The sequence below is a fragment of the Scyliorhinus torazame genome, chromosome 14, assembly GCF_047496885.1.
Source record: "Scyliorhinus torazame isolate Kashiwa2021f chromosome 14, sScyTor2.1, whole genome shotgun sequence".
Lineage (NCBI taxonomy): Eukaryota > Metazoa > Chordata > Chondrichthyes > Carcharhiniformes > Scyliorhinidae > Scyliorhinus > Scyliorhinus torazame.
The window spans coordinates 206,370,101-206,393,284 of NC_092720.1; the positions used below are offsets into that span (position 1 = coordinate 206,370,101).

General features: G+C 43.7%; 1 protein-coding gene across 1 annotated transcript; it reads right to left on the bottom strand.

Moving 5' to 3' along the window:
* Positions 1-1,702: 1,702 nt before the first annotated feature.
* Positions 1,703-23,184, bottom strand: LOC140389420 (uncharacterized). Its single transcript, XM_072473564.1, has 6 exons — positions 23,149-23,184; positions 18,965-19,018; positions 11,579-11,920; positions 8,153-8,287; positions 6,609-6,640; positions 1,703-2,172 (listed from the first exon to the last, which is right to left on the bottom strand). The coding sequence occupies exons 2-6, from the start codon at positions 19,002-19,004 to the stop codon at positions 1,990-1,992; spliced, it is 732 nt and encodes a 243-aa protein (XP_072329665.1). The 5' UTR covers positions 19,005-19,018; positions 23,149-23,184; the 3' UTR covers positions 1,703-1,989.

Sequence of the window (23,184 nt, forward strand, 5' to 3'; positions counted from 1 at the left end):
CACTGATTACTTCACCTCTTGGTTCCCTGACTTTCCCTTCCCCCCCAATCTCTAGTTTAAAGTCCTATTGACCACCCTATTTATTCTTTTCGCCAGAACACTGGATCCCAGCTCGGTTCAGGTGGAGACCATCCCAACGGCATAGGTCCCCCCTGTCCCAAAACTGATGCCAGTGTCCCATGAAAAGGAACCCCTCTTTCCCACACCACTCTTTCAGCCACGTGTTAACTTCCCTTATTCTTGCCTCCCTATCCCAATTTACACGTGGCTCGGGCAGTAATCCAGAGATTATGACCCTTGAGGACCTGTTTTTTAATTTGAATCCTAGCTCTTTATAATCTCTAAACAGGTCCTCTTTCCTAGACTTGCCTATGTTGTTGGTACCGACATGGACCACAACAACTGGATCCTCCCCCTCCCTCTCCAGTATCCTTTCAAGCTGGTCAGAGATGTCCCGCACCCTAGCACCGGGCAGGCAACATACCATGCGGGACTCTTTATCCTGCTCACAAAGGATACTACCTATCCCCCTGATAATAGAATCGCCTACAACTACAACTTGCCTATTTACTCCCTCCCCTTGAATGGCCTGCTGAACCATGGTGCCTTGGTCAGCTGACTCATCCTTCCTGCAGCCCTGTTCGCCATCCACACAGGGAGCAAGTGCCTCATACCTGTTGGACAGGGTCAAGGGCTGAGGCTCCTGAGTTCCTGACTGCTGGTTCCCTTTACCTGCCTGACTTGCAGTCACACCCTGCTGTCCCTGGCCACTGGCAGGATTTAAACTACTTACTCTGACAGGTGTGACTGCCTCCTGAAACACAGTGTCCAGGTAAGTCTCCCCCTCCCGGATGTGCCTCAGTGTTTGAAGCACAGGCTCCAGCTCATCAACTCTGAGCCGGAGCTCTTCGAGCAGCCAACACTTACTGCAGATGTGGTCGCTGCAGCTCGCAATAGGATCTGCCAGCTCCCACATCAAGCAGCTCAAGCACATCACCTGACCAGCCATCACTAATTAATTAATTAGTTTAATTTAAGTTTACGAGTTTAGCTGTGTTTTTTTTTTAATTTGGGGCAGATTTGCTATCAACCAATCAGTTCACAGCTTCCCTCTGACGTCACTTTTGGGGGGAAAAACTGGAAAACAGGAAGTTACCGTTAGGTTTTTATACTCACAGAGACTGCTCCTCCTCCTCCGAACGGCTCCCGAAATTAGGCCCGAAGAAAGAGATAACAAAACAGTCGGGAAAAAGCACCTTCTCCCACTCTTCACCGAATTACCTCACTGCACCAAATTACCAAATTCTCACTCTGTCTGTATTTCACTCACTCAGGCTGTGTCTCCTTGACCTGCGCAATGCTCCAGGTCAAATTTTGTTTGAATTGAGGCAGAAGATATTCTTGGTCCAGCTGAACCACGCAAATCTGCCAATATTTCTTAAGTGAAATATTCCGATTGAAGGACTATAGCTGAGCCAACATCATATTTCAAACCAAACACAGACATATTCAACCGCCTTCTCACCCGAGAGAGCGATGTGAAGGATATCTCCAGGACAGCTCATGATAATTAGATGATTGGTTCATTGGGAGGGGTGGGGGGGGGGGGGGGGGCGGCGGGGGATGATTAGAGTGAGGGGGCGAAATTAGGAAGGCGATATAAATGAAACAAGTGATCATTATTTGTATTATAGTTGTAATGCTTAAAATAATGCTTAAAATGTAATGCAAAGTAATAAAAAGGACCGCAAGTTATCAACTTTTGAGTGCAAAAATTATTTACAAGGTATTGCTGACTGCGGTGCTCCTTAACTTTCAGGATAAAAATGAAAGGATTATTGAACTCTACGCTTTCCATTGAAGTCAGCCTTGATCACTGCGGAGTCTATGTCTGAGACATCATTGGTGCAACAGAATGCGGATCTTACATCTTACCGGAAATTACCGGTTCTTACATCTTATTAGGAATTCTCACTGGCGCCCATTCCTTCAATTTGGTCTTCCACGAGGTGGACGGATGGGTGCGTACACAACGGTGCCTTCGTCCCGGTGATATGCCCGTAAGGGGGGCCCCGCGATTTGATCGTTCATGTGATTTCCCGGACGATGCTTTTTGGGTTTGACGATGCGCAGGTCGGTATAAACAACAGTGTTCGACGTATCCCCCTGAAACTAAACGAAATTTGAAAATGAACAAAGGACCAGGAACAGTTGACGCTGCAGTTGTTTATTAAAAGCGTGCTATTCCTGTGTTAATGTAACACCGCGGGAATTTGTTTTTGCGTCCACCATTCTACTGTACACTGCCGTACAACATCGAATTTTAAAACTTTTTGAAATTTTCAAAAAATTAGGGCCAGAGCGTTCAGGAAAGATGTTAGGAAGCACTTATTCACTGGAGGTTGGTAGAAGTTTGGAAATCTCTCCCACAAACAACAGTTGAAGCGAGAACAGCTGTTAACGTTACATCTGAGATGGATAGATTTTTGGTCAGCAGGGACATGGACCAAGAGAAGGTATATGGAGTTGGGCCATAGATCAGCCATGATATAATTGAATGGCGGGGCAGACTTGAGGTGCGAAATGGCCTACTCGTTTATTATGTTCCTATGCTATTCAAATGCCGTTGGCAGAAATTGAGACACAGTATGCTTTGATGTTTTCATTCATCGGTCGTTAGACCTTGGACAATTATTATTAGTTCTAAGCATTCTTAAACATTTCGTACTCTACTACTTTTGATTCCATAATGAACTATAACTTGGAACCTTCTGACATTTTCCATAGGTTTCCATCGTTCTAGTATTGGATCACGGCGACTGTACGGAGTCTGCACGTTCTCCCCGTGTCTGCGTGGGTTTCCTCCGGGTGCTCAGGTTTCCTCGCACAAGTAACGAAAGGTGTGCTGCCAGGTAATTTGGACATTCTAAATTCTCCCTCCGTGTACCCGAACAGAGGCCGGAATGTGGCGACTCGGGGATTTTCACAGTAACTTCATTGCAATAAACTTCATTGTAATTTCATTGCAATAAAGATTTTATTACATACAAAGAACAGCGACAATGCTGCAAATCACAAAGTAAATGCTAACGAGTCTCTGCCCACTTCTTACATAGAACTGGTAGGCTCTACTTGAAAAACGTCCATCCACTTAGGGTTTCATTTAACCGACTGTACAGAGATAGAAAGACTTCAAGAGCTGCCGTGTATTAGTGAACTGAATACAACATAAAACGTATTGAATTCAATTCGAAAATGATCCAATAATGTGGAAAACAGAAATTCTATGGGACATATTATTAGCAAGTGGAGAAATTTGAAAGAATGATCGACCCCAGATTTAAGAAATTGTTGTTTGAAATTGATATCTTATAGCATTTTTCATTCATTCTATATCCCTTGGTAACGGAAGACCAGTAGGACCCACGTTGAGACTCGTAGCAGTGTGGCAGAGCGACATATTAATGAAGAGGCAGTGGGACACTTTCGTGTCTCTCATGAGTCAGTGAAATAGGTTCATTGCATGCGGCCATTAGTGATATCTGTATCCAAGATCTCTTCAATGCGACATTGGAAGGCAGGAGCCTTGCCAGTTGCAGCCAATGAGCTATTCAGGGGCCTGAAATATAACAGGTTCTGATATCCTACCGAGAGGCTATCCCCTCTCACCTGCAGGGGGCGGTGACACAGTGGCGCTCCCTTGCACTTTCAAGACTCACAAGATTCCAGTTGTATCTATAAATAGGGTCTTATTGATCTTTAACGGGCTTTAATTTGAAACCCGTCACTACTGGGTTGAGGACTGCTGCAGCTGGCAGGCCACCGTGACTGTACGTCAGAACTGAAGAAGGATGAATTTTTAAAACAATGTTGTTGAAGTTTTTCCATTTCAGGGCGATAGCAGGATAATGTTCAGTCAAGCAGAGGGGGTGCTGCTGGATGGAATTAGTTGAACTGATCTCTTCACGTACCTTCTCTACTGAGTAGCACTACTCTCCGGATGCTTCATTCGATGTCTATGTCTACGTATTTACATTGTGTATTTATTGTATGCCCTATGCTTTCCAAGTATGAAACGATCTGTCTGGACTGTACACAGCACAATACTTTTAACGGTATCTCAGTACACGTGACAATAAACCCAAATCCAAATAAATCCAAATCAAGGATACCCTCAGGCCGGCCTGGGCGTTAGCGATGTATAGAGACTGAACGTCCACGTTGACAGTCCTTTATTGATCCCAGCCTTTCTTAAATGAAGATATATATCATCTCTCAGAAATGTTTCGAGTAATTTGCTAAGCAGTGTGTTTAGGCTTAGTTTTCTGGAAGTAATTGGTCCACCCCATCCTTCCTTTTGAAACAACGGTGCATGCTAACAGTGCTTTTCTTCTGCAGCATCGCTCCGATACCCATTCAATGCTGGAAATTGATTTTCCAGCCTCTATTTGTTCCTAGTGTTCATTATAACCCAGGGATACGTTTCACATGGGCCTGCTGATGTATCCGATAAATAGGTTACATTTCTCTTCCTCACTACGTTCATATCATGACATTGTTCGGGTTTGCCTCCTTACCTCCATTGTCTACTTTATTTCTCAGATAAATACAGCTGGAAAGTGTGCATTAACATCTATGTCCATGTCTTTTACCTCCAGGTGCATGTTAACTTCTTGGTCTCTAATTGGTCTTGTTATTTCCTTTCCTCACAATTTCTAGATCACAACCACTCACTGCCTAAGGAAGTTCTGTCTTATAGCTCCTTGTCCCTCTCTTGCCCAAAACTTTAACCCTGCCCCGCTGCCCCCACCCACCCTCTCCCCAAGTCATTGTACCATCAGCTGACAGGGACAGGTTTTTTTTTTGTCCCTCTTATCTAAACCTGGCAAATCCGCGCAGTCACGATTGCTCCAAGGAGAACAACCCCAAATTCTACAACCTAACCCTGTAGCTATATTCATTCATCGCTGGAACCATTCTGGTAAATCTCCTCTACGCATTTCCAATCATCCTTTCCGTCTTCCGAAATATAATGACCAGAACTGGCGCAGTCCTTCAGCTGTAGCATAATGATTGCTTTATACAGCATGACCTTCCTGCTTTCAAAGTTAATGCAGCTATATAGGAAACGCAAAGTCGCATTGCCTTGATACCTTCTCCTCTCAAATTCAGACGTCCATATCCGTGAACCTGCAAGTCATTATGGCCTCTATACTTCGTAGTATTGTACTTAATGTGTATTCATTTGTTTTTAATTTCACCCTGCACTTTCCATATTCCTGTGGGTTTTGTGCTGTATTGAGTCATTGACACCTGACATTAGTGTTTGTTTGCTTTTTTTCCTGCTCGGTATGCTGTATAGAACACGAGTTTAACACAACTGTCTGCCTTTAGTATTGCATGTCTCTATTTACAATACTCAATATTGCAACTGCTGGATCACCTGCCTTTTCATGCTTTTATAGCCATAGATCTGTCCTTGCATGCAAACGTAAGAACTATTAGCAGGGATAGAACATTCGACCACTAGAGCCTGATGCGCCATTCAATTAGGTCAAAATTGATCTCTTTCAGAGCTATTTTCCCGCATTATCACCCACGTCTCTTGATGTCTTTAATGTGTAGAATCTAACAACCTCTGCTTTGACATACTGAATGACCGAGACTCCACGGCCTTCTGGGGTCGATAACTCCAAAGATTTAGCACTCTCTGAGTGAATAAACCCCTCTCATCCTTTCGTAAATCGCCTACCTATTACTGCATTACCCTTCCAAAACTGCACTATTTTAAAAAAAAATCTTTATCGTCACAGGTAGGCTTGCATAAACACGGCAATGAAATTACTGTGAAAATCCCCTAGTCGCCACACTCCAGCGCCTGTTCGGGTACACAGTTGCAGAATTCAGAATGTCCAATCCACTTATCAGCACTTTTCGGGAGTTGTGGGAGGAAACCGGAGCGCCTGGAGGGAACCCACACAGACATGGAGAGAAAATGCAGACTCCGCACAGAGTGTCCCTAGCCGGGAATCGAACACAGGTCCCTGGCACTGTGAAGCAACAGTGCTAATCACTGTGCTACCGTACCGCCCAGCTTTTAAGCTTGTAGGCGTCTCCTCCAATTTCCAATCGAATGGCATAGACTGACTCTTTACTGAAATAATTTCCATCTACCATGTGTCCACATATTCCACCAGGCTCCAAACACGTTCACTTGAACCGTAAGACTAACCTCCTCAGTGCTGATAACGCTTCTTATTCCAGAATTCAAAAATATCGCGGGAATGTATTTAGAATAAAGGGACCAATTAGCGATCGGAAGAAAATGTGATTATCGATTAAGTGCATGTGTTAATTTTGCCGGATCAAATAATCACTTGGAGGGGACCAGACACTGGACATTATAAAGAGGATGCCGCATCTTTTAGAATGAACATCTTCTGAAAGCCACGAAGAATGATAATTCAGATGATTGGGCTACGGAGATAGTAATCTGCGGTTTTAACCCAATGTCTTTTGTGTTGACATTTCGTCCCTGACTTTCATCAAGAGCAACAGTTTGTTAAAACAATAAATATGTCTCTTCTAACGTGGTCTATCATTCTTACCTGTTCTTCATTTCCAGTTCTTGATGTTCTACCTGGAAAATGTTTGAGATAAAGATTTATGCGGTGAATAAAGTAAATGGAATGAAGAAATCAGCTTTTCAGTTACATCAATTTATCGCCGAATAAAGGTAGGAAGCCAAAACATATGATATATAGTCGGACTTGAATGGCTAACCTTTGGGCCATCACGTGAGCCACAGACAACCTGGACGTAATGCTGGATTACTGGACATTATACTGGCCTTGCAACCCACAGGCGGGGCTTATTACTCTGGGGACATGCGTCCACTTTCCAATGAGGCAGCTGGTATAATGCAATTGAATTATTAAATAATTCCGGAATTGAAAGCTTGTCTGAATAATGGTGGCCATGAAACCACCGATGGTGGCCAAGGCCCGTCTGGTGCAATAATGTCTCTTGGGATCGGTCTTACTCTATGTTCTCTCCTCAGGTGGCCCCGGGCCCATAGCAATGTGCTTGACTGTGAACTATCACCAAAAATGGCCTGCTACCCTGTTCAGTTGGACCAAACAGGTGCGGAAAAGGCGATGGACGATATTGGTTCGTTACCACCTCCCCAAAGGCAATCCGGATGAGCAGCAAATGATGGCCTTACTAGTGACAGCCGCATCCAATAAAAGTATATATAAAACATGAAAGAAACACAATTTTAAGTGCATTCCTATGCTAAATAGACTAATCAGTTACCATCTACTTATTAGCTCTAAAGATATTATGGCGCTTCACGGTGCATGACATTCTACAAAACACTCAGCTTTATGTATGTCTATAATTAGAACAGCAGTGCTCCGTAAGCTTATAGCCAAACATTCCGCACATTTGTAAACAAATTAGTTGCTCCTTATTTTGGGGGCTGTCTGCAAGGGTTGCACTGCTGTCAGCTTGTATCATATTCGGCTAGCTGCCTCCTTAGGCCATTTGTCGATGAAATCATATTTGCCTCCGAGTAAGAAGCTTTGGAGCTCAAGCCCCACTCCACAACTTTGAACACAATGTCTGACGCTGCAGAAGGGGCGCTCCAATGACGCAGGCGCTGCATTTCGGAAGAGGGGTGAATCGGACTCTAGAAACTCCGTTTAAGGCTAGGAGATTTGAATCTGAAAGTAAACGATCAATCATCAATACAACGCGAACGACCAGGGGAATCCCGCGCCCTCCACCCCACTCGTGCCGCAGACAATATTGATCAATGAGGCAACAGCCCGGAAATAAATGTTCTGATCGTGATCGCATTCTTGCTTTTGCAGCTTGCCTTGCCGACCGCCTGACAGTGCATTGCGCTTTAAAACCATTTCATTATTTGAAAGTGGACTTAAGAAATCAACAGCTCCTGAGCGTCCAGTACAAAGTTGTACCTCTGGCATGGTCACAGACCATTTGGTTCGAATGAGACAAACTCTCTCTTTCTTTGTGATACTAGGCAGTTAATACCTAGCAGAACTCACGCGTTTCCATCCAATGATGCTTTTAATCCTAAACATATCCGTACACTTATCGCCACCATAATGCATATAACAGTTACCTTGACTCTTTCGGCGGCGCAAAACAATAAGAATTGTGATTAGGAGTAGCAGCAATATAATTAACACCAGCGATGAATATAAAGCAACCAATTTGCGCTTTGCAGCAGACACTTCCTTCTTGCTGTCGTTCACACCTGCGGATTAAGAAACGATTGCTAATAATGACATCCACTCGTTTGTTTTAATGAACTGAGCACTTAATCCTTGGATCATTGTAAAATCATTAAAATAAATTATTTTTAAGTATTTAGTTTACCTTTCAGTTACATTTTATTTGTTGGGGTCCTTTTGCGTTCCGCTAAGTTACATACGATTGTGCAAATAAATGTACCGGAGGGTGCCTATAACAACCTGTGCGTGGAGTTATCCACACACCTCAGGGAGATTTCGGGTGTGCACTGATGATAAATCACGACATCAGCCCTAATTCCATGATCTTGGAATAATCGATGAAGCTGTGATAGAAATATAACTGCATTCCTATGTGTTGATTTTCTAATATATTTGCCGATGAACAGACGCGTGTGCACGCATATTTGCGTATCAACAGCAAGTCAAGGTAACACCTTTAATCGTTATCGGTATGGAATAAAACAGAGAAGTCACATAGACATTGACCAGCATGAAGAAGAACAATGATGACAGAAGAACCTTTCTGTCATTTGCGCACGGTCAACCTCATTGTAATGTTAATGTAAGGCTACTTGTGACAATAATAAAGATTATTATTATTAAAGGAGCATAGAAGCATAGAACATAGCAACAGGAGTAGGCCCTTGAAGCCTACACATGGTCATGGCTGATCCTCTATCTCAACATCATAGTCCAGCAGTCTCCGCATATCCCTGGACATCCTTATAGTCTAGATTTATATTTACTTCCGTCATAATATATTCTGTGGCTTGGTCCCCACAGCATCTGTGTTAGATATTCCACAGTTTTACCATCCTCTGAAGGATATAAAGTCTCCTGTTATGGAATGTAAGACTTGCATTTGTCTTCATACATCTTTTTCTGCTTATATATTTAACATGGCACGTTTATGTTCCTTGAAAGTTTATTCTCATTCTCTATTTCCCCCTCTTAATTGATCTCTTTGTCCTCATTTACAAAATATTGACCTTCTACTAATCCTATGAAGATTATGAATTATTCCTTCTCATTGCACCATACCAATTCATGCATAGCATGTTCCCTAGTTGGTTGCTCAATGCACCTATTTTTAAAAAAATCATCTCGTACAAACTCCAGGAATTCATCTGACACAATACTGCTGCTAATTTGGCATTCCCAATCTATCTGTAAATTAAAGTCATGCATGCTTACTGTAGCACCCTTGTTGCATGCATCTGGTAATTTCCGCTTAATGCTATTACCTACCTTGCCACTACTGTTTGGAGATATATAGGTAACTTCCGCGAATATTTCCCGCCCTTTGTTGCTTCTCAGCTCCACCCAGACGAATCTACATCTAGATTTTCTAAGCCAAAGTCTTCTCGCACTATTGCAATGATTTGATCCAAAACTAACACATTACACCACCTCCTTTCCCTTTTTGTCAGTTTTTCATGAATACCATTGGATACTCAGTACCCAACCTTGCAGCCATGTCTTCGTAATTACAATAATATCATTCCTGTCTGTGCCAATTTCCGTTGTTAATTCATCTACCATATTGTGAATGATACGTTCATTCAGATACTGTGACTTGAGACTTGTCTTCTTAACATCTTTACATATAATTTGTTCTCTGGCCCACGTTTCCTCTGCCTTCCAATTTTTCTTTCCATTTTTCTGTCTTTCTTTTCCATCTTTGCTTCCCTCTCTTATGTCTCTGCTAAGGAAAGATGACACAAAACCTGATCAAAGAGCTATGTATCTAAAGTGGGCTTCGCACCATGAAAGGGAGGTAGAATGATTGAGGGAGTAATGTCGCAGTTTATGGCCTTGGCTGATTAAGGCAGGGCTTCCAATAGAGGACCGATTAAGATCGGAAGGCGGGAGATGCAGGGGAACACAGTTCTCAGAGGTTGTTGGGCTGGAAGGATCAACATAGATCTGGAGGGGGAAAAAAATCATAGAAGGATTTGAATGCAAGAAATAGGATTTTAAAATCCGAATAGGTGGATGCCAATGAACCTTGGCAAGTACACGAATGATTGCCGAATAAGATGGCGAGCAGGTTAAGTTATTAAAAGTAATTCATGTTTCAGGTGAACACACGATTGTGTAGAATGAACAATTGCATGGATTGGGATAATCGAATTCACACGTAATGAGATCGTGGATGGGAATCTCGTGGCAGAGAAGTTAAGGTAGAGTAAAGGGATATAAAGGGGGTAGAAATAAGCAATATTGGTGATAGCACGAATGTTGAAACGGAAATTAAAATTGTCGTGGAAGGCATCAAGATTGAGAAATGTTTTACTCAGTTTAAGACAATTACCATCAACTGAGACAATGGTCATGACATAGTGTTTGTGACGGCAATCGAGATGGCTTCAGTCTTCCCAACGTTTCCTTGCACCGAGTGTCTGCTTATCGAAGTTGAGGAATTAGAACCAATGAGCTGACTAATACTCGAGGCGATGCAATGTCCCCTTGAAACCATGTCATTTCATGCCGACCAGCCCCGCCGCCATAAAGTTCTGTGGAGCTCAACAACTGGAGATGGGTAGTATTTCCGCCACTCATTGGGGCGGATATTCGTGCTTCGGCCGATATTTGCGTTAATCGGATTCAGGAGAAGCAGTTAGATATAGCTATTAGGGGGAAAGGGATCAAAGAATGTGGGGGGAAAGCTGGAATAGGCTATTGAGTTGGATGATCAGCCATGATCATAATGAATGGCGGAGCAGGCTCAAGGGCCGAACGACTTCCTCCTGCTCCTATCTCATGTGTTTCTATGTTTCTGTAACAAGCCCAATCGGTTAATTGGTTATTGCAGTATGGCGGGACACGCCAAATTCCGCTGTGTCATCCGCATGCAGGTGTAACATATTATTGTATTTTCGGATGATCTAACTGAATTTAGGTTGCAGGTAGAATACAATTCAGAGCGATATAAGTTAACTAAAAAGAGTTGGGCTCTATTATTCATTTAAAAGTGGCAATCTGTCCAGGTGCATTAAAAGTCTCAGGAAGTTTCAAATATAATTAATCGATTTGCATATTCAACCCGATGGTCCAGATAAAAATATATTCAACATTGAACTTTACCCTTCTGTCGAGTTCATGCTGAGCAGATTATTAGGTTTTATAATAGATTAAATTAATATTAATCTCCATGGATTCATCATTTACAAATTCTCTTCATAATTCTTATTTCAGAATTGCAGGGTGGATGTGGAAGAGGACGTAGTTTGATCTTTTACTGAAAAGAATAGATGTAAAGAAACTCAGATATTAACAGAATGGACACGTACCGTTGACTGTTACCCGTGTGCCCATTCCTGTTCCTTTGCCAACACTCATGACATCTACGTCACAATAATATATCCCAGAATCATTCTGCGTTGCGTTCATGACGTTAATGCAATAGGTTTTTGAATAGTTATCGTATTTCTCCAATTCTCGACCAATATATTCCTCAGACTTCATAGTAACTGTACAGTTTTCACAGCCTAATACTTGCTTGTACCAGGTGATTCCATAAAGTCTGATCATATTAGACGCAGTAAACTTGCAGAAGAGTTGAAACCCCTCTCCTTCGGTTATTTTGAGACTTTCTGGACGTTGAGTTACATTGACGTACGCAATAACAACACCTGCAAAACAGAGACACCAATTATATTTGTCAGTCCAATCTACTCGGAATTTCAGACTACTTGTCCTGGCACCATGCAAATAATTCAAAGTCGAACAACGAATACCCACTTTCAGACTACTTGCCCTGACACCTTGCAAACAATTCAAATGCAACTAATTTCAAAGTCCAAAAACGAAAAGCCATTTACAACCCCTGAACGTCCGTGTACAAGATAACCATCGAGTTTCCTGCCATGAATTATTTTGGCGTGGTTCTTTCTTCCCTTGGAGCCATTGACCCTGAGCAACAATTTCATTGGATCAGCATCCTATCCAATTTCACATATAAGTCGCACATGGAAATTGCCATCTCCTTGATGCCCACAGAGTCGGTCAACAGGCCGTTAAAGTGCAATGACTGCCAGTGTCCACAGAAACGTTCTGGCATTTCGTTACCCATTCAACGCGAAGTGGCAGAGCACATGCTATGGATAGCAACAAGCCTAAAGTTTCGGTACCAACCTGGTGTCGATACAACACGTGGAAGCTGAATGATAAAAGCAAACTGTTAATAATAATTAGCCACCCAAAACCATGGGATCACAAAAGCCCTTTGCAGTCCTGCCAAAACCATCCATTAATGTTTGTGGGTAATCGAGCAATGTAATGCAGAAGGAAGCTCTATAAGTGTCCATCATCGGCAACAACGGGGAATCCAGTGAGTGTAAGGTGGAGGCATTTCTAACCATCTTCTGCCAGATAAGCAGACTGGACGATCCATCTTTGCATCTCCCTGACCGCACAATCGCAGATGTTACTTCAGCTAACAGGGTTGAATCCACATATTTATCAAGGAATTACTGAAAGCCTTCAATGGGGAAGGGGTGTGGGATCAGTAGGCATTCAGGCTTTCGTGCTGATTACTTCGACTCCAGACCTGACCGTACTTCAAGGAGATCGAAATTAGGAACAAGAGGCCTTTCGAAATCACGAAAATCCACCGTAAGATTATATCATGGTGGATCTGATGGTGGGCGCAACTGCACTTTGCGTCTCTCCGACGTAGCCCATGACTCACTTGCTGATCAAAAATGCACCTAAATGAGTCTTAAACATAATCAATGACTTTGAATCCACTGCTCTTTGGAGAAAAGAGTTCCACAGATAATCGAACTTCTGAGAGAAAAATAAAAATTCTCCCTAATGCAGTCTTAAATTGGAGTCCCATGCATTTTAAACTGTCTATTGGTTCTAGACTCCCCCACAAATGGAGACATCCGCTCAGTACCCACCCTGTTTAAGGACGATCATTCTTGAACACCCCAACGGCTATAGGTCCAACTTGCACCCCGTTTTCTTAAGCTGCTCTTAGCCAAACTGTGCTCGTACAGCTAGGAAACGGTTTTCTGCCTGACGCTGCGGAAACTTTTCCCGTGAAACATGTCCATTGAAGGCAGGACAATTATAATCCAGTGAACTATGGCCACAGATGTATACGCAATTATCAATAATAGGGTGGAAGGCACATCTTTTGGCAATTATATAAAGGCGACGTTGATCAGCAATTACCTGCTAACACGTTTGCCTTTTACCAGGATCAGTTGTCCACAGCATCATTGCAGCCTCGGTCTCAACAGAATTAAATCCCAGGCGGGAAGTGAGGGAGATTGCCCCTGATCAAAAAGCTTGACAAATTGAAGTCAACTGAAACCCCGGAGACATTCTTCACTGGCTGGAGTCATATCCACCTCAAAGAAACATGGTTGTTGTTGTTTGAGTTCAATCTCAGTCCAAATACATCATTGCATGTGTTCCTCGACACAGTGTCTTTGGCGCAACCTTCATTCGCTTCATGACTGCCCTTCTCTATATCATATGTTCAGATACATGTCGATTATTGCACTTTACTCCCTCCCTCTCCTAACGTAGATAATAAAATGGTCCCTGCCAGCTTGCAGCAATGCCTGGCTAACATTCTAACTCTGCTGAAACCTGATTCAAAAAGACAGACTCTAAAAATCTCCCCTGAGTATTCGACAGTATTACCATCGGACAATCTCAAACTAAAAACATACTTGTCTAGAAATCTAACTGGATCACCTACATAAACAGCAATATGGATGTGCCACCACGTCGGGAACTTCTGAAATTCAAGAAGGTGCTTCAGCGCACAACATTCTCAAGGAAAGTCGCTGTGCAAAAGTGCTTCTCCAGCCAGTGATAGCCCACTTCAAACGTCCACTCCCTGCACAACCGACGCACAGTGGCAGCAGTGTGCACCGTCTGCTCGATGCACTGCAGGTACTCAGTAATGCTTCTCAGACAGCCCCATCTAAATCCACGACAACGACCGTATAAAAGGACAAGGGCAGCAGACACATGGAACACCATCATGTGGAGGTTTCCCTCCAAGTCACTCCCGATTCTGAATTGGAAACATATCGCTGTTCCTTCACTATCGCTGGGTGGATGTCCTGGAACTCACTCCCTAACAGGACTCTGGTTATACCCACACATATGGACTGCAGTAGATTAAGAAGATAGCTCATTATCACCTTCCCAAATGCTAATACGGATTGGCAGTAAATGTTGGCATTCCCAGCAACAATCACATCCAATGAATTCATAAAACAATGCTGCGTCTACAACGAAAGAGAAAATGCTGGAAAATCTCAGCAAACCTGGCAGCAAATGTAGGGAGAGAAAAGAGCTAACGTTTCGAGTCCAATGACTCTTTGTCAAAGCTGACAGAAACAGTGGGAAATATTTATACTGTGGAGTGAGAATGAAAGCTACAGAAACCAAGGGAAACCGGGTGCTAACAGCCACAGAAAGCAAGGGGAAAGAGTGCTAAAGGCAGTCCCCAGAGAGAACAAAAGATGTGAAAGGCCAAACAGCAGAGAAACTAACAGAAGAGGGTGAACAGTGACAGATGTTGATTTGGGGGAGGGGAAGCGGGAAGCAAAGAGGAGAAAGGGTATGGAAAGGTGGATAATATGGTAGTGGGGGTGGGGGTGTTAATATATAATTAGAATGACAAGAATGAAAGAAATGGTAAAAGACAGTTAAAATGAAATGGGATGAAAACAAATGGGTTGAGGTGGGCTGGAGCTAATCATCTGAAGTTGTTGAATTCGATGTTGAGACCGGAAGGCTGTAGTGTGCCTAACCGGAAGATGAGATTTTGTTCCTCCAGTTTGCGTTGAGCTTGACTGGAACATTGCAGCAGGCCAAGGTTGGACATGTGGGCACGGAACCAGCGTCGTTTGTTAAAATGGCAAACAATGGGAAGGTCAGGGTCCTGAATGCGCACAGACCGAAGATGCTCAGCAAAGCAATCACCCAGTCTGCGTCTGGTCTCTCCGATTTGAGGAGACCACATTGGGTACAGCGAATGCAATAGACAAAATTGGAAGAGATGCAAGTGAAACGCTGCTTAACCTGGAAGGAGTGTTTTGGGCCTGGGACGTTAGCATGGAAGAAGTAACAGGACAAGTGTTACATCTGCGATTGCATGGGAAGGTGCCATGGGTGATGGGAGAGGTACTGGGTATGGTGGAGGAGTGGACTAGATTATCTCAGAGTGAATGGTCTCTGCGGTGGGTATGGTGGAGGAGTGGACTAGATTATCTCACAGTGAATGGTCTCTGCAGAATGCTAACAGACGGAGTGAAGGGAAGATGTGTTTGGTGGTGGTATCACTCTGGAGTTGGCGAAAATGGCGGAGGATTATGCTTTGCATATGGAGGCTGGTGAGATGAAATGTGAGAACGAGGGTGTGTCTATCCTTATTCTGTGACGGAGGGGAGGGGGCAAGGGTAGTGGCGCGGGAGATGGACCGCACACTGTTGAGAGCCCTGTCACCAACTGTAGGTGGGAAATCGCGGTTGAGGAAGAAGGAACATTTTCGAAGCACGATTTTGGAAAGTGGCATCATTGGAACAAATGCGACGGAGGCAAAGGAGTTGAGAGGAAGGGATAGAGTCCTTATAGGGTGTAAGGTGCGAAGAGCTGTAGTCCAGATGACAAAACATTAAATTCTTTACCCGTCAGTCTGGCCTCAATAAAACTCGAGATGGATTTGTAGGCACAGCATTAGTTATTTTTATTCGACTTGCAAGTCTGACTCGTATTACAAAAACCCAGAACACAACCAGTCTCCTAGGTCTCCAGAATCGAGAGCTGTTGGAAACAAAGAAATCTCTACAAATACATTCAAATGGCATCATGTTTCACATACACGATTCCCATAGGTCATCCTATACCCCTCCTGACCTGGCCATACATCCTAATTGGCTCACTTCTCATTCCTTCCCCTGGCCTCTTGTTACCCAGCATCCTTTTCTCCTCATAAACTAGACACCCCTCCCCGCTTCCTTGCCATGCTCTCTGAACTCCTTTGTCTGTGAACTAACATGAATTAGACCGGCCTACATCTACATTACTGTTACTAATATATTTAAAGTAACTATTTTGTATCACATTCGTCACAGATAGCTGTCAGAGGGGCTTGTAGTGGATATTAGTAGATTTCATAGAATTTACAGTGCAGAAGGAGGCCATTTGGCCCATCGAGTCTGCACTGGCTCTTGGAAAGAGCACCCCACCCAAGGCCAACACCTCCACCCTATCCCCATAACCTAGTAACCCCACCCAACACTAAAGGTAATTTTGGACACTAAGGGCAATTTATCATGGCCAATCCACCTAACCTGCACATCTTTGGACTGTGGGAGGAAACCGGAGCACCGGGAGGAAACCCACGATAGGCTATGCCGGAAATGGAGACAGAAAGATCAAGGAAGGGAAGTGTCTGAGATGAACCAGGTGAAAGTGATGGAGGGATGAAAACTGGAAGTGAAGTTGATGATTTTTTCCAGGTCCGGAGGAGAGCAATAAGCGGCACCAAAATAGTCATCAGTGTATCGGTAAAGGAGTTGTGGGAGGGGACCCGGGTAGGCCTGGAACAAGGAATGTTCCACATACCCCATAAAAAGACAAGCGTAGCTAGGAGCCATGCAGGTCCCATTGCTACACCTTTGATTTGGAGAAAATGGAATGAGTTAGAGGAGAAGTTGTTGAGCGATAGAACAAGTTCAGCCAGGAGGAGGAGAGTGGTGGTGGGTGGGAATTGTCCGGGCCTGTTTTCGGGAAAGAAGCGAAGAGCTCTCAGGCCACCCTGGTGTGGGACAGAAGTGAAGAGAGATTGCACATCCATGGTGAATAGTGTGCGGTTAGGGCCCGCGAACTGGAAGCTGACAATATGACGCAGTGCCTCGGAGGAATCCCGGATGTAGGTGGGGAAGGAATGGACCAGAGGAGTGAGGATGGAGTCAAGATAAGAGGAAATAAGTTCGGTGGGCTAGGAGCACTTGGAGGCACATGAAAGGATCAGTGGAACGGGGGGAGTATTCTTGCCCAAAGAAGTAGGCACGGAGACGATGGCGACAAAAGAAGTGTTCAACATCATGTCGAGCCCGGAATTTATTAAGTTGGGGACGTATGGGTACAAAGCTGAGTCCTTTGCTGAGAACAGCACGCTCAGCCTCAGAGAGGAGAAGGTTGGAGGGTATGGCGAATACGTGGCAAGGGCTGGGAGAAATGGGGTACGAGGGATTTGGACTGGTGGAGGGCCTGGGATGGGCAGTGGTGTTGACGAGTTGTTGAAGCTTGCGTTCCTTAACATCTGCAAGAAACAGGAAAAGATTCTTGTTAAGGTGTCGAATGATGCAAAGGATGAAATGTAAATGGGGCAGGGACAGCTTTGAGAGAGTGTAAGACGGTTCTGCTGGACAGAGATGTCGACTGTCTTCATGTGGCGGCTCATGGCACTGAGTTTGGCTTTCAGGGTGTGGCGGGAGCAGCAGTTGGAAGAATGTTGTATATCCTGGAGGTTACATGCAGGGTGGAATTTAAGTTGAAATGCCCGTGGGGTAAGTTGGAGACGAAGACAGTCACTGAGGAAGGCAATATGGCTGTGGGGAGAGAGTCTTGGTGAATACCTTGTCCAACACTAAGAGAAAAATGGAAAGCAGTGAAGGTTGATAGTGGGGGAGAGACATACGGAAATCCTGTCAGAGAGAAGAGTAGTACTTCTTCAGGGTAGACATTCTTGGAAAAGAAGTGGCAGTGAGTTAAACAGTGGCCAAAAGCAAATTACTGCAGATGCTGGAATCTGATTGCTGAAATGCTGCGCCTACAAGATAGTGTCAAGTGCTTGGAATTCTACTCTGCATATGTCACCCCTTGTCTCCCAAAATTGTTTTTAACAGCTGAACTTCCAAGTCAGATGAAAAATGGAACAATCCCCACTTCTTGAAATGAAAGCTGTCAACAACTCTCTGGCTGATTGGATCGATCTAGGACAAAGTAGACTGCTATATCGGCACCCTCATCCACCACCTTCAACATTGAACTCCTCTACCATTGGTGCATAGGTACTGCTTTGAGTACTATCTTGAGATGAATTACAGCAATTCTCCAAGCGTCCGTCAACTGCACCTTTCGAATTTGCGACCTCTGAGGCCTCGAGAGAAAATAGCACCAGATGCACGGTAACAGCAGCACCAACATTTTCACCTCCCGGATACATTGCATCCTGACTTGGAATTATATGTCCATCCCATCATATGGCTGCGTGGAAATCCTGGAACCTCTTTCGAACAACACTATGGGATAGCTCCCCTACAAGGACTGCAGTAATTCGACATGGTGGCTCACCGCCATCCTCTCAAGAATGATAGGTATGGGCAGCACAGTGACGCAATTGTTTGCACAGCTGCCTCACGGCGCCGAGGTCCCAGCTTCGATCCCGGCTCCACAATGTCCGTGTGGAGTTTGCACATTCTCCACGTGTTTGCGTGGGTTTCGCCCCACAACCCAAAGATGTGGTCGGTGGATTGGCCTCGCTAAAATGCCCCTTAAGTGGAAAAAACGAATTGCGTACTCTAAATTTGTTTTTTTATAAGGAATAATAGGTATGCAATAAATGCTGGCCTTGCCACTGAGGTCCACATCCCATGAACGAATATAAATGTTTTCTTTCAAGTAAATTGGAGACTTACCAGAAATTAACAATACGCCAATGATAATATTTAGATGCATGTTCCTACTTTGCCCTGTGAATGAAATAATGAAGATGAGATTTGCAGCTACAGATTTAATTTGCATTTAATCTCGCATCTTGAATTGAAAGTTCTTCACATCTGACATTTTGCCTTCTTGAAAAGGCAACCATCAGTTCAATGTATTTTTCTCGACTTTGGTTGTTCATTTGTTTTGCTTAGATGAAGGAGACATTCCGTGGCTTTCCCGCCCTAGACACCCAAAGGTCAAGGGAAAAGCTGCAGAAACTCGGGCATAAAGGTGGAGCCACCCCTGGAAATATAATCCAACATGAACTAGTTGGGTTTAGTACATAGAACATAGAAAATACAGCACAGAACAGGCCCTTCGGCCCACGATGTTGTGCCGAACCTTGGTCCTAGATTAATCATAGATTATCATAGAATTTACAGTGCAGAAGGAGGCCATTTGGCCCTTTGAGTCTGCGCTGGCTCTTGGAAAGAGCACCCTACCCAAACTCAACACCTTCACCCAACACCAAGGGCAATTTGGACATTAAGGGCAATTTATCATTGGCCAATTCACCTAACCCGCACATCTTTGGATTGTGGGAGGAAACCGGAGCACCCGGAGGAAACCCACGCAGACACGGGGAGGACGTGCAGACTCCGCACAGTCAGTGACCCAAGCCGGAATCGAACCTGGGACCCTGGAGCTGTGAAGCAATTGTGCTATCCACAATGCTACCGTGCTGCCCTTGAGAACAAATAAATCTACACTATATCATTTAACCGTAATCCATGTACCTATCCAATAGCTGCTTGAAGGTCCCTAATGTTTCCGACTCAACTACTTCCACAGGCAGTGCATTCCATGCCCCCACTACTCTCTGGGTAAAGAACCTACCTCTGATATCCCTCCTATATCTTCCACCTTTCACCTTAAATTTATGTCTCCTTGTAATGGTTTGTTCCACCCGGGGAAAAAGTCTCTGACTGTCTACTCTATCTATTCCCCTGATCATCTTATAAACCTCTATCAAGTCGCCCCTCATCCTTCTCCGTTCTAATGAGAAAAGGCCTAGCACCCTCAACCTTTCCTCGTAAGACCTACTCTCCATTCCAGGCAACATCCTGGTAAATCTTCTTTGCACCTTTTCCAAAGCTTCCACATCCTTCCTAAAATGAGGCGACCAGAACTGTACACAGTACTCCAAATGTGGCCTTACCAAAGTTTTGTACAGCTGCATCATCACCTCACGGCTCTTAAATTCAATCCCTCTGTTAATGAACACGAGCACACCATAGGCCTTCTTCACAGCTCTATCCACTTGAGTGGCAACTTTCAAAGATGTATGAACATAGACCCCAAGATCTCTCTGCTCCTCCACATTGCCAAGAACTCTACCGTTAACCGTGTATTCCGCATTCATATTTGTCCTTCCAAAATGGACAACCTCACACTTTTCAGGGTTAAACTCCATCTGCCACTTCTCAGCCCAGCTCTGCATCCTATCTATGTCTCTTTGCAGCCGACTACAGCCCTCCTTACTATCCACAACTCCACCAATCTTCATATCGTCTGCAAATTTACTGACCCACCCTTCAACTCCCTCATCCAAGTCATTAATGAAAATCACAAACAGCAGAGGACCCAGAACTGATCCCTGCGGTACGCCACTGGTAACTGGGATCCAGGCTGAATATTTGCCATCCACCACCACTCTCTAACTTCTATCGGTTAGCCAGTTCGTTATCCAACTGGCCAAATTTCCCACTATCCCATGCCTCCTTACTTTCTGCATAAGCCTACCATGGGGAACTTTATCAAATGCCTTACTAAAATCCATACTCTTGCCCTACTCATAATTTCTCCGTTTATGCCGATAAACTGCCTCTTTAGGGATTCTAGAGACAATTACAACGATGAAAGGGAGACCATGAACTTAACTTCATAGCTATATATTTTCAATATCACTATACTATCAGGTTGTTGACCTGAAAATTCAATGTAATGAGGTTGGATAGTTGGAGTCTATACGTATTGGAGTTTGGAAGGATGCGAGGTGGTCGTATTTATACAAAAATGATCCTGAGAGGATTTAATAGGTTTGTTACCAGGAGAATGTTTTCAGTTTTGGGAGAGATTAGAGTCAGATGACACGTTTAAGAATAACGTGTCTACTGTTTAAGATGGAAATGAAGGGACAGTTTTTTCCCAGAGTGCAGTTGGCATGTGACATTTTCTTCCCTCCAAAAACTGTGGCGGCTGGTCGTGAATTTATTCAAGACATAGTTAGACATGTTTTAGGGAATCAAGAGTTCTGGGGGACGAGCGGCAAGGAGTTGGGCCCACAAGTTCAGTCATAATCTTATTGAATAGGAAAATAGGTTCGAAGTACTGCATAGTCTATTCCGACTTGTGAGTCATATGTTCTTATGCTTAATAAATTGGACAGACATTACATATAGAAGCGATAATTTCCAAGAGATTCCGAGCTTTTGGGGTGTTTTTGCCAAGTAGAAGTATTTCACTTCAATATTCACCGGTCATTAGCTTTCACTTGAGAACTGTGTTATTCTGCTGTCAGAGCCCAGGGTACAAATGGTTTTTATTTTGTATTGTTTGCCACCGAGTGTGTCCAATTAGGTTTTTCTGAAATTATCACTGACCTAATCAAAGTAACGTTTATTAGTCTGCCTTGTACTGCGAAATAAATTAGTAACATGTATCCATAGCGTAGAGATGAAATTCAATATGAACTGGCATGAAAAGCAGGTGGCATAACATCGGTTAAAAATGGCTTGCACTTCATAGCACATTTATTGCCCACAAAAATTCCCATTGAGCTTTTCAAGTACGTTTCAAGTACAGTGACTGTTGCAATGTAGGACGCTCAGCATTGTGACAATGGCCAGATTCAGGTACATAGTGCCAGGGCATCAGGAATAGCTCCTCCAGCTATTCCTCCGATAAGTTTCACGGAATTTCTTAAGTCCGCCTGAAAGGGTCGAGAGATCCCGGTTACCTACCATCCACAAAATAGAAGCTCTGGCAAGTAAGCTCACCCTCGTTACTGCATTGGAGCAATTACCTCGAATATTGCAACCAGTTTGGTCTTCCAACTGTCAGACATGTGGTACACTGGTTGAGAAATGTAATTCCGTGCACTTCTGTGTCTCTCATGGGCAATTGCACCCCTTGATTATTGACAAGGCAATGATAGGCTGGCCATGTGGAGCTTAACGGTAGTAAGGCGGTGTTGGGCAATGGACAGATTTCGAAATAGGCAGTCAAATTTCCTACTTGAGTCATTTCTGAATCGAGCGTCAATATGATAGTTGCTTAATATATATATGTTATTAATTTATGGGCTTTGAGAGTCGTAGGTATTCTTGTCCACTCCTAATTTGTCTTGGAAGGGTGGCAGGATACGTCCTCTCATATACTCATGAGCATTTACCGTTGTCATATCGCACACGTTAATAGTCTAATAAATGAAAGCACTATTTACAGAAACACATCAATCAGGACAGTGCCTAAGTGATAAGCTGACCAGGCTAACATCCCAGACAAAAAGGCTTAACGCTCGGAAGAGGAGGCACTTGGACTCGAAACATTAACTCTGTTTCTCTCGCCAGAGAAGCTGCCTGACCTGCTCCGTTTTTCAAGCACTTTCTGCTTCTATTTTATAATACCAGCCTCCGTAGCATTTTGATTTAGTATTAATGATCTGGGAACATCGGTTCAACTTAAATGCAATTAATAAATTGGAACATTCTGAAATATAAAGCTTGCCTCAGAAATGGAGAGCAGGATACTGTCCAATTGTTGTAAACATCCTTCTGTTTCACTTGTGTCCTTTAGGGAAGTAAATCTGCCAACCTTACCCTGTCTAGCCTTCATGTGAGTCGATACACACAGCACTGTGGTTGACTCGGAACTGAATCTCTGAGGTGCTCTCAGGAGCCTCTAACTTCAAGGAAAATTCGGGGTGCACAACAATTGCTGGCCTTGCCAGCGCTGCCCACATGCCATGGATGAATAAACAATGTTCAAGCTTCCAATTCTCCATGATTGTTTCTTCTCATTAAACAATTAAAACAGTTAAAACAAATGCCCAGATAAACTCTGAACACGGCTTCTGCATTACTAAAGAAAATAACTATAAAAATCCACTTACTTGAACTGCACAGCGAAATATGCAATAAACCTCTGC